This window comes from Myotis myotis, unplaced genomic scaffold (genome assembly GCF_014108235.1).
Source record: "Myotis myotis isolate mMyoMyo1 unplaced genomic scaffold, mMyoMyo1.p scaffold_m19_p_2, whole genome shotgun sequence".
NCBI lineage: Eukaryota > Metazoa > Chordata > Mammalia > Chiroptera > Vespertilionidae > Myotis > Myotis myotis.
In genome coordinates this window covers 216358582-216369833 of record NW_023416324.1, presented here as the reverse complement: position 1 = coordinate 216369833, position 11252 = coordinate 216358582, and the positions used below count along the sequence as shown (strand labels likewise).

Genomic DNA, 11252 nt, shown 5'->3' with positions numbered 1-11252 from the left:
TGTGCGTGCTGACCCATGCCAGTGCCCATGTGTGTGCTGACCGTGCCCGCGCCCCTGTGCGTGCTGACCGTGCCCGCGCCCCTGTGCGTGCTGACCCATGCCAGTGCCCATGTGCGTGCTGACCCATGCCCGCGCCCCTGTGCGTGCTGACCCATGCCTGCGCCCCTGTGCGTGCTGACCCATGCCAGTGCCCATGTGCGTGCTGACCCATGCCCGCGCCCCTGTGCGTGCTGACCCATGCCAGTGCCCATGTGCGTGCTGACCCATGCCCGCGCCCCTGTGCGTGCTGACCGTGCCTGCGCCCCTGTGCGTGCTGACCCATGCCCGCGCCCCTGTGCGTGCTGACCGTGCCCGCGCCCCTGTGCGTGCTGACCCATGCCCGCGCCGCTGTGCGTGCTGACCCATGTCCGCGCCCCTGTGCGTGCTGACCCATGCCCGCGCCCCTGTGCGTGCTGACCCATGCCCGCGCCCCTGTGCGTGCTGACCGTGCCCGCGCCCCTGTGCGTGCTGACCCATGCCCGCGCCCATGTGCGTGCTGACCGTGCCCGCGTCCATGTGCGTGCTGACCGTGCCCGCGTTCATGTGCGTGCTGACCGTGCCCGCGTTCATGTGCGTGCTGACCCATGCCAGTGCCCATGTGCGTGCTGACCCATGCCAGTGCCCATGTGCGTGCTGACCATACCCACGTCCCTGTGTGTGCTGACCCTGCCCGCGCCCCTGTGCGTGCTGACCGTGCCCGCGTCCCTGTGCGTGCTGACCGTGCCCGCGCCCCTGTGCGTGCTGACCCATGCCCGCGCCCCTGTGCGTGCTGACCGTGCCTGCGCCCCTGTGCGTGCTGACCCATGCCAGTGCCCATGTGTGTGCTGACCGTGCCCGCGCCCCTGTGCGTGCTGACCGTGCCCGCGCCCCTGTGCGTGCTGACCCATGCCAGTGCCCATGTGCGTGCTGACCCATGCCCGCGCCCCTGTGCGTGCTGACCCATGCCTGCGCCCCTGTGCGTGCTGACCCATGCCAGTGCCCATGTGCGTGCTGACCCATGCCCGCGCCCCTGTGCGTGCTGACCCATGCCAGTGCCCATGTGCGTGCTGACCCATGCCCGCGCCCCTGTGCGTGCTGACCGTGCCTGCGCCCCTGTGCGTGCTGACCCATGCCCGCGCCCCTGTGCGTGCTGACCGTGCCCGCGCCCCTGTGCGTGCTGACCCATGCCCACGCCCCTGTGCGTGCTGACCGTGCCCGCGTCCCTGTGCGTGTTGACCCTGCCCGCGCCCCTGTGCGTGCTGACCCATGCCCACGCCCCTGTGCGTGCTGACCGTGCCCACGTCCCTGTGCGTGCTGACCCATGCATGTGCCCACGTGCATGCTGACTGGTGCCCGTGTCCCTATGTGTGCTGACCGCACCTGCGTTTGGAAAGCCTGCCCACTCTGCACCCAGCTGCCCTGATGCTGTGGGTCTCGGGCGAATGCAGGACCAGCGCTCCTGTCGGGAAGTCCTGCCCGAATGAGAAGGCGCCTGTGCTTCGGGCCCAGGGGCACGGCCTTGGGTCCCCGGGACCCGCTGCTCCCGCTCCCACGTGTGGCAGGTGCTCCTGACTCAGGGCCTGTTCCCAGGGGGCCCGGCTGCCGTGTAGCTGCCGTGTGGGCTCGGGCAGTGACGGGAACCTCCCTCAGGCCCCAGGACTCGGTGCGAATGGCTGAAAGGCAGGGACATGCGCGTGGCTGGGAGGGTGGGGTACGGTCTGGCCTGGGCGCAGCAGCAGCCGGGTGCACTGCCTGTAAGAATTTAAAACTTCTAAGAGCGACTGAAACACGGGTGCGCGGTCCTCTCGCCCGCACTGGAGCGTGAACAGCGGCGGTGACGACACGTCCGCACCCGGCAGGTCCCGAGGCTGGGCCGCGTCGCACGCACTGGCCTCTGACCGGTAACTCCGTGCGGAGCATTTGCCGCTGTTTTCCTTTAAAAAATATATGTTTTCATTGATTTTTAGAGAGAGAGGAAGGGAGAGGGGTAGAGATAAACATTGAGGAGAGAACATCATGGATCGGCTGCCTCCTGCACGTCCCCCCCACTGGGGATCGAGCCCACAACCGGCCTGTGCCCTGACCGTGACCTCCTAGTTCCTGGGTTGATGCCCAACCACTGAGCCGCACCGGCCGGCCGGGCTGCTGTTGTCCTTTGAGCAGAGTCTTGGCTCCGCCTCCTCCCGGCCCGTTGCTCTCCCCATTGAGCCCCGTGGGGGCCGGTGCCCCCCGCACCTGTCTAACCCGCGCCCGTGGCGCTCCCCGCCTCTGAGACAAGCGCTCGCTCTCCTAGAAAAGGAGCCGTTATGTCCGTGGCCCCATGGTCCTGAGAACCCAGAAATGTCACTCTCGGGCGACGGTGACTTAGCACATTCCCGAGGAACAGGGTGAGTCAGCGTGACACACCGTCACCCCCGCCTGTCGGGACACCCCGGCCCCCAGTCCAGGCGGCGATTTGCCCGTAATCGGGGTGATCGCTGGAGGCCGCCCCGCGGGTGTGGTGTTACCCGGGAGAGCCTGGCTGGCTTCGGGCTGCCTCTCGTGAACGGCCTTGAACTTTGGGGAGGTGGTGCCTTCAAAATAGAACTTATCACTTAGAACATTCTGGAGGAGACAGGGAGGAGGCGCAGGAAGGAGCCCATCCTGGAAGCATCTCCAGGTGCCGAGATCGGCCGGGTTGGCATCCTGCCCTCTCCTGCCCCCCCCACCCCCCCCCCGCCTGCTCTGCCCCCGGAGGCATTCTTCACATTTTTGGGTGTTCTCCCAGCTGGGAGGGCGCCCGCCTCAAAGCCAGCGTTCGGCCCTTTGTGGTGTGGCTCAGTGGGTTGAGCGTCGGCCTGTGGACTGACGGGTCCCAGGTTCGGTTCCCAGTCAGGGCACCTGCCCGAGTTGCAGGCTCGATCCCCAGTGGGGGGCGTGCAGGAGGCAGCTGATCAGTGATTCTCTCTCATCACTGATGTCTCTCTCCCTCTCCCTTTCCCTTTTTGAAATCAATAAAAACATACTATACATATAAAAAAGGAAGTGGAATTCATGTTTGGAAATCATGTTCTTTCGTGCTCCTGTTGGGGCTTAAGCTTCATCCGCTTCAGGTCTCGGGGGTCCCACCTGCCCAGGGCCCGGTGTTTGCTGCTCAGGCCTCTGTAAGGCCTCCTCGGCCGGGAGCCTCCCAATAGCTTGATTGCAGCCCGAGTCAGGAAAACATTTGACCTTTGGCCCGATCAAATACACAATTGAAAAAAAAATCCTAAATGGTGAAAACAGGGCTTGTCCGTCCCTGGCGTGGCGGCCCCGGGTCCCTGGCCGTCCTCCGTGTCGTCAGACCGCTGGCCGCAGCACCTGCCGGGCCCACGGCCGTGGAGGGGGCTCCATGAGGGCCGCGCAGGTGGCCCCGAGGGTGGGGGCCTGGGATCCCGGCGCCCCCCCGGGCGGCGCTCCCCGCGAGCTGACGACGCCCCGGTTTTGTTTCTGCCCCAGATGAACTGAAAAACAAGACGGTGTGCGAGGGCCAGGAGCTGAAGCTGCACTGCCACCCGTCCAAGTTCCTCAACATCTACGCGGCCGCCTACGGCCGACGGGCGCAGGACGCGGACCTGTGCGCCTCGGGGGCCCGGCCGCCCCCCTTCGGTAGGTGGGCTCCCCGCAGGGGTGGGTCCCGCTGTGGCTTGTACTGGGTTAGAGGGCGCGTCGAGGGCAAGGAGGGACCAGCCCCCGACACAGGGCCTCCTGCCGCCCCACATTCCTGCCCCGGCCATGGTCCCTCATTCCACACCAAGTGTTACTGAGCGCCTGCTGGATGCAACGCCCTGCTCCAGGCGCGGGCGTGTTCGAGGGCCCACACGCGTCCACACGGAGCGAGTGGACCTCCCAGCAGCGGGCGGGGGGCGGTGAGGAGGCAGACAGCGGTGGGCTAATGGGTCGTGTTTCAGGTGTGGACGAGCGCCCCCGGGAACAGTGCGTGGGGGAGGGGAGGGGAGGGAGGGGCTGCAGGGAGGGGTGGGGGAGGGGAAGGGGAGGGCAGGGGAGGGGAGGGGAAGGAGGGGCTGCAGGGAGGGGTGGGGGAGGGGAAGGGGAGGGCAGGGGAGGGGAGGGGAAGGAGGGGCTGCAGGGAGGGGTGGGGGAAGGGAGGGGAGGGCAGGGGAGGGGAGGGGAAGGAGGGGCTGCAGGGAGGGGTGGGGGAAGGGAGGGGAGGGCAGGGGAGGGGAGGGGAAGGAGGGGCTGCAGGGAGGGGTGGGGGAGGGGAAGGGGAGGGCAGGGGAGGGGAGGGGAAGGAGGGGCTGCAGGGAGGGGTGGGGGAAGGGAGGGGAGGGCAGGGGAGGGGAGGGGAAGGAGGGGCTGCAGGGAGGGGTGGGGGAAGGGAGGGGAGGGCAGGGGAGGGGAGGGGAAGGAGGGGCTGCAGGGAGGGGTGGGGGAAGGGAGGGGAGGGCAGGGGAGGGGAGGGGAAGGAGGGGCTGCAGGGAGGGGTGGGGGAGGGGAAGGGGAGGGCAGGGGAGGGGAGGGGAAGGAGGGGCTGCAGGGAGGGGTGGGGGAAGGGAGGGGAGGGCAGGGGAGGGGAGGGGAAGGAGGGGCTGCAGGGAGGGGTGGGGGAAGGGAGGGGAGGGCAGGGGAGGGGAGGGGAGGGAGAGGCTGCAGGGAGGGGTGGGGGAGGGGAGGGGAGGGCAGGGGAGGGGAGGGGAGGGAGGGGCTGCAGGGAGGGGTGGGGGAGGGGAGGGGAGGGCAGGGGAGGGGAGGGAGGGGCTGCAGGGAGGGGTGGGCCAGGCAGTGAAGCCAGAGCAGAGCTGGAGGAGGAGAGGCTGCAGGCCCCGGGAAGGTGCGGGGCAGGGACCCAGCGCTGGCCGAGGCTGCACTCAGGTGGAGGGTCAGCAGGCGGCCCCTTAGGAGCCGGCGGGTTAGAGCTGAGGCCAGCACGGCCCCTCCCTGTGGCAGCCGGGTTCTCCGGGAAACGGCCAGCAGCAGACACGGGGAGAGAGGAGCCGCTGACGGGTGAGGCCCGAGTCTGACGCCCAGGGCGGCCTGCGGGCGAGGAACGCGGAGGAGCCAAGTCCGCCTCTGACCCGGCTCGCAGGACGCCGGCCCGAGGCCCACGGAGACCCACCTGCCTCCCGAGAACGTCCTTTTTCTAAAACCTCGGGCTCCGCCCTCCAGGCCTCCACTGCTCGGGCGGGCGAGGCCCCCACTGGAGGGCTCTGCGTCAGGCACAGTCTCCTGGTTTAAACGTTAGTCACACAAAATATGTAAAAATAAACATCAGTCACAGTTTAAACAGTACCTTCCTGCCCTGGCCAGTGTGGCTCAGTGGAGAGAGTGCTGACCTGCGGACTGACCGGTCCCGGGTTTGATTCTGGTCAAGGGCACCTGCCTGGGTTGCAGGCTCCTGGCCCTGGTTGGGAGCACGTGAGAGGCAACCAGTCGATGTGTCTCTCTCACATCGGTGTTTCTCTCTCTCTCTCTCTTCCTCTCCATTCTGCTCTCTCTAAAGTCATCCTCCAGTGAGGATTAAAAAACCACAACAAAAACTGCCTTCTCCACAGCATCTAGACGTGTCTGACCAGACAACTGGGCACTAGAGCCCAACTAAACTGACACCTAAGATTAACCGCCACCCCCACCTGTGATGGTTAACCCCCCACCTGTGATGGTTAAACCCCCACCTGTGATGGTTAAACCCCCACCTGTGATGGTTAAACCCCCACCTGTGATGGTTAAACCCCCACCTGTGATGGTTAACCCCCTGCCTGTGAGGTTAAACCCCCACCTGTGATGGTTAACCCCCCGCCTGTGATGGTTAAACCCCCACCTGTGATGGTTAACCCCCCGCCTGTGATGGTTAACCCCCCCCCCGTGAGGTTAAACCCCCACCTGTTATGGTTAACCCCCCGCCTGTTTGGTTAAACCCCACCTGTGATGGTTAACCCCCCCCCCTGTGAGGTTAACCCCCCCCCCGTGAGGTTAAACACCCACCTGTGATGGTTAAACCCCCCCTGTGCGGTTAAACCCCCGCCTGTGATAGTTAACCCCCCGCCTGTGATGGTTAAACCCCCCCCTGTGAGGTTAACCCCCCCCCGTGAGGTTAAACACCCCACCTGTGATGGTTAAACCCCCCCTGTGAGGTTAACCCCCACCTGTGATGGTTAACCCCCCACCTGTGATGGTTAACCCCCCGCCTGTGATGGTTAAACCCCCCCTGTGATGGTTAAACCCCCCCTGTGAGGTTAAACCCCCGCCTGTGATGGTTAACCCCCACCTGTGATGGTTAACCCCCACCTGTGATGGTTAAACCCCCCCTGTGAGGTTAACCCCCACCTGGGATGGTTAACCCCCCACCTGTGATGGTTAACCCCCCGCCTGTGATGGTTAAACCCCCCCTGTGATGGTTAAACCCCCCCTGTGAGGTTAAACCCCCCCTGTGAGGTTAAACCCCCGCCTGTGATGGTTAACCCCCACCTGTACCTCACCAGAGAGAATTGCCCCCTCCCTGAAACGCCCAAGGCACTGAGCTGCATTCATCAGCATCTGCAACGAGCTGCTTAACAGGCTAAATTGCTGCAATGTATTCATGGGCCCCAAGTGAAAGGGAACATTGAGCTACAAGGGACGCCTGCGTAGTAACATGTCTGATCGGGAAAAAGCCCTAAACGCCCTCCCTCACAGGCAGGCTCCCCGGGAGCAGCGAGCCGTCACCAGGCGGCGCCCAGGCCCAGGCCGTGTCCGTGGCGTGTCACCTGCCGGGCGGGATGCTGGGCGGTGTTGGAGGCAGACCACACCCGGGCTGGCCGAGGGGGCCGCCGGCCGCGCTGCCTTAGCTCTGGGGAGAGGGCTCCGTCTCAGCTGCCCGGCCGCCAGGTGGGCAGAGGTGAGGGGCACCCCAGCCGCGTGCCCCAGGAGCGACCAGCGAGTCCCGCACCCCGTCCCCTCCCAGGTAACAGGCGTGTTCAGAAGTCACCCCTCCTCCCTCCTCCGGCCTCCGTGTCAGGACAAGGGACCCTCCCTGTGCCAGGCCGGCCTGTGCGCCCAGGTGGCCGAGGCCGATCTGCTCAAGGCCCCGGACACCCGAGGGGCCACCTGGTCTGTCTGGACACGGCGGCTGATAACGCGCCCTGGGACTCGGACCTCTTTCTGCAGAAGGGACTCCATTTCTTTCTCTTTTTAAAGAATTATTTCAGAGAACAAGGGAGAGGGAGGGAGAGAGAAACATCCGTGAGGAAAGAGAATCACGGGCCGGCTGCCTCCTGCACGCCCCCCACTGGGGATGGAGCCCACAACCCAGGCCTGTGCCCTGACCGGGAATCGAACCTCCTGGTTCATAGGTCAACGCTCAACCACGGAGCCCGCCGGCCACGGCGAGGGGGGCCTCCATTTCCTCAGGCTGAACCCCACGCAGCCCCGCCAGGGCCACCAGAGCATCTGGTTTAAGCTCCTGGTCTGAACGGATGAATCAGCCCCAGGAGGTGCCCCTGCGGCCGGAGGCTCCCCTTCAGGGGGTGCCGCGTGCGTGGAGCTGAGCCCCCAGTGGTGCCGTCGGCTGCCGCCGTGGATGGTCGCGGTGGGTGGCCGCGGTGGACGGCCGCGGTGGGTGGCCGCGGTGGGTGGTCGCGGTGGACGGTCGCGGTGGACGGCCGCGGTGGACGGCCGCGGTGGGTGATCGCGGTGGGCGGTCGCGGTGGACGGCCGCGGCGGGTGATCGCGGTGGGCGGTTGCGGTGGATGGCCGCGGTGGACGGTCGCGGTGGACGGTCGCGGTGGGTGGTCGCGGTGGACGGTCGCGGCGGGTGATCGCGGTGGACGGTCGCGGTGGGTGGTCGCGGTGGACGGCCGCGGCGGGTGATCGCGGTGGACGGTCGCGGTGGGTGGTCGCGGTGGACGGTCGTGGTGGACGGCCGCAGTGGACGGTCGCGGTGGACGGTCGCGGTGGGCGGCCGCGGTGGGTGGTCGCGGTGGGTGGTCGCGGTGGACGGCCGCGGCCGGAATGTGGGCCCGGCGTGGTCCCAGCTCCTGACCTCCCGGGAGATCGGAAACCCATTTCTGTTTTCTTTTCATGTGAAATGTTCCAACTTTCAAAACACTGGGAGCCAAACCAAACATGCCTGCAGGCCACATCCGTGCCACGGCTGTGTGTGTGTGTGTGTGTGCGCGTGTGCCCGTGTATATGCGTGTGTGTGCGTGCGTGCGTGTGTGTGTGTCCGTGCATGCGTGTGTGTGCGTGTGTGTGTGTTCCGCCTGCAGCTCCCACAGGACCGCAGTCCCCCGTGGAGGAGGGGGCAGGGCCGTGGGTTCCCCCGGGAAGCAGGGCCTGCAGGTGCCTGCCCGGGGCGAGGGGCAGGGTCTCTCCCGGCTCAGAAAGGTCACGAGGCCTCGGGAAGGGCACGGTGCTTTCCCTCCTGCTCTGCGGCTCCAGGGGCTCAGTGGGGCCTGGTGGTGGGGAAGCAGCGCCGAGCGGCTCCGGCCCTCAGACCTGGGGGTGGGGGGGCGTGTCCAGGCCTCGCTGAGGGCCGGTCACTGTGGTCACCGGGTCCTCCTGCGCAACCCCCCCCCCCCCCCCCCAGGCAGCAGGAATGAGAGCGAGGCCGCAGAGCTCCCGGTGGAGGAAGAGATTTCTGTTCCCCTTTCGTTTTGTTAATCCTCGCCTGCGGGCTTTGCCCACTGATTCTCAGAGAGGAAGGAAGGGAGGGAGGGAAGAGAGAGGGAACATGGGTGCGAGAGGCACATCCATTGGCTGCCTCCCCCGTGCCCCCCACTGGGGATCACACCCCAGACCTAGGCATGTGCCCCGACCGGGAGTCAAACCCGTGACCCTTCCAGGCACAGGCCGACGCTCTAACCGTGGAGAACTGGCCAGGGCAAGATTTCTTTTTGTTTTTAAATATATTTTTATTGATTTCAGAGAGGAAGGGAGAGGGAGAGGGAGATAGAAACATCAGTGATGAGAGAAGCATTGATCGGCTGCCTCCTGCACGTCCCCTGCTGGGGATCAAGTCCACTACCCGGGCCTGTGACCTGACCGGGAATTGAACCCTGACCTCCTGGTTCACAGGTCGACGTCAACCACTGAGCCACCCGGCCGGGCCCACTTTAAAACTCCAGGGCTCCAGGCAGGTCCCTGCTGGGCGTCCCCTGGGACACTCCCGTCCGGCTGCAGTTACATTTCCTGGGTGGACGCCTGGGACTCGGCTGTTTCCTTAATAAGAGAAGGAGAACCACCCGTGGCCTCAGAGGGGGAGCGAAGGGCATCCCAGGGCCAAGTGCGGGCAGGCCCAGGGCTTCTCAGGCGAAGATCCAGGCGCCAGGGCTCCCGCTGCCAAGACAGCCTGGAGAGCAGCCGCCATCACCTAAGGACACGCAGGTTCCGAAGGCGCTCGCTCAGAGCCAGCGTCAGGCAGCAGCCAGGAGACCAAAACGGAGGGCCACCTCGTCATCACATGCATGGGGGAGGGGCACCTCGTGTTCACATGCAGGGGGGAGGGGCACCTCGTCATCACATACAGGGGGGAGGGGCACCTCATCACATACATGGGGGAGGGGCATCTTGTGTTCACATGCAGGGGGAGGGGCACCTCATCATCACATACAGGGGGGAGGGGCACCTCATCACATACAGGGGGGAGGGCCACCTCGTGTTCACATGCAGGGGGGAGGGGCACCTCATCACATACAGGGGGGAGGGGCACCTCATCACATACATGGGGAGGGGCATCTTGTGTTCACATGCAGGGGGGAGGGGCACCTCGCCATCACATGGCGGGGGGGAGGGGGGCGGCGAGGAAGGTAGGTGGCCAGGAAGAGAGCACACAGAACCAGGCTGGGAGGGAAAGACGGCTTTATTTTTTAAAAAATATTCTTAAAATATATCCTTATTGATTCCAGAGAGGAAGGGAGAGGGAGAGAGAGACAGGAACATCAGTGATGGGAGAGTCACTGATCACTGAGCCACGCTGGCCGGGCCGAGTGGCGTGACTCACCGAGGCAGGTTTGTGCCCTGGTCACCGAGGGAGCGAGTGGCTTCATCCTGGTGAGAGTGCGGGACCCAGAGTGGTCTTCAGGCCCCAGAGGGCCACGTACCAGGAGGAGCAGGCCCCAGGCCGTCGGGGCTGACACACCCTGGGCCACACTGAGCTCGGACCGTTTGCAGGAGACTGCGTTTTAAAGTGGCCCACCCGTGTGGCTTGGTTGAGTGTCGACCTAGGACCCAGGAGGTCAGGGTGCGATTCCCAGTCAGGGCACAGGCCCAGGTTGTGGGCTTGATCCCCAGTGGGGGGCGTGCAGGAGGCAGCCGATCCATGATTCTCTCTCATCATTGATGTTTCTCTCTCTCCTCTCTGGAGCATGCCGTGGTACTTGGCCCTCCGGGGGCCGGCTCCTCTGTGGTCCGTGGCCCTCCGGGGGCCGGCTCCTCTGTGGTCTGTGGCCATCTGGGGGCCGGCTCCTCCGTGGTAGGTGGCTCACGCTGGGGGCCTTCCTGAGCCAGGAGTCATCAGAGCCATTGTCCACATGAGACAGCCCGGCCGGTGTACTCATTCCCCGGACACAGCATGGGCCATGGGGCGCCGTGTGCCGGACGCAGCCTAACGCTCTCGCTGCTGTTCCGCCTGCAGACTGCTTGTCCTACTCGGCGTCGCACGTGCTGGCCCGGAGGTGCTACGGGCGGCAGAGATGCCGAGTCCTCGTCGACGACCACCACTTCGGGAGCCCCTGTCTGCCCGGAGCCAGGAAGTACCTCACCGTCGCCTACGCCTGCGGTAAGATCATCCCCTCAGCCCGGGCGGCCTGCCCGGAGGAGGTGGCCGTGACAACCAGCGCAGCTGCCGCCAACCAGCCCAGCGGCTCTGCTCCTGAAACTGTCGTCCCCCCAGAGGGCCCAGGGCCCCTTCTCGGGCTTTATTGCTGTTTATGACGCGCTCACCAGATAAGCAGCCGAGTTTGGTCCAAATCCGCGTTAAAGCTCTTTAGCAATCGAATCGGCAGCCAAGGGGGAGGGTGGGGAGGGAACGAACAGGGCGAAGCTGATGTCACCGAGAGCAGCGATCTTCATCTGGGTTCGTAGGAGGCGCCATTTGGGGGGGGCGTGCGAGGCACGGGAACATAGCTCCCTCCGGCCGTGCCTTTAGGCCCTAAATGACGAATTTCCGGGGCGGCAGCCGCCGTTCCAGCCACAGCCCCCGGCGCCGAGTCAGCAGGCCCAGTGCCGGCTCTGCAGCAGTGAAATACGACAGGACACGGTTGTCCTAGTGTCCACGGAAC

At 65.5% G+C, this 11252-nt stretch overlaps 1 protein-coding gene across 9 annotated transcripts in view; it reads left to right on the top strand.

The window, feature by feature from the left end:
* EVA1C (eva-1 homolog C) overlaps nucleotides 1–11252 on the top strand; it is a 38825-nt gene that overhangs the window by 21135 nt on the left and 6438 nt on the right. For 6 of the 9 annotated variants that reach the window (XM_036349705.1, XM_036349704.1, XM_036349703.1 and 3 more), the window contains 2 exons: nucleotides 3496–3645; nucleotides 10607–10750. In XM_036349705.1, coding sequence (XP_036205598.1) covers nucleotides 3496–3645; nucleotides 10607–10750 — 294 coding nt within the window. The remainder of the gene's footprint in view (nucleotides 1–3495; nucleotides 3646–10606; nucleotides 10751–11252) is intronic. The other 3 variants (XM_036349709.1, XM_036349706.1, XM_036349710.1) reach the window with 1 other exon arrangement.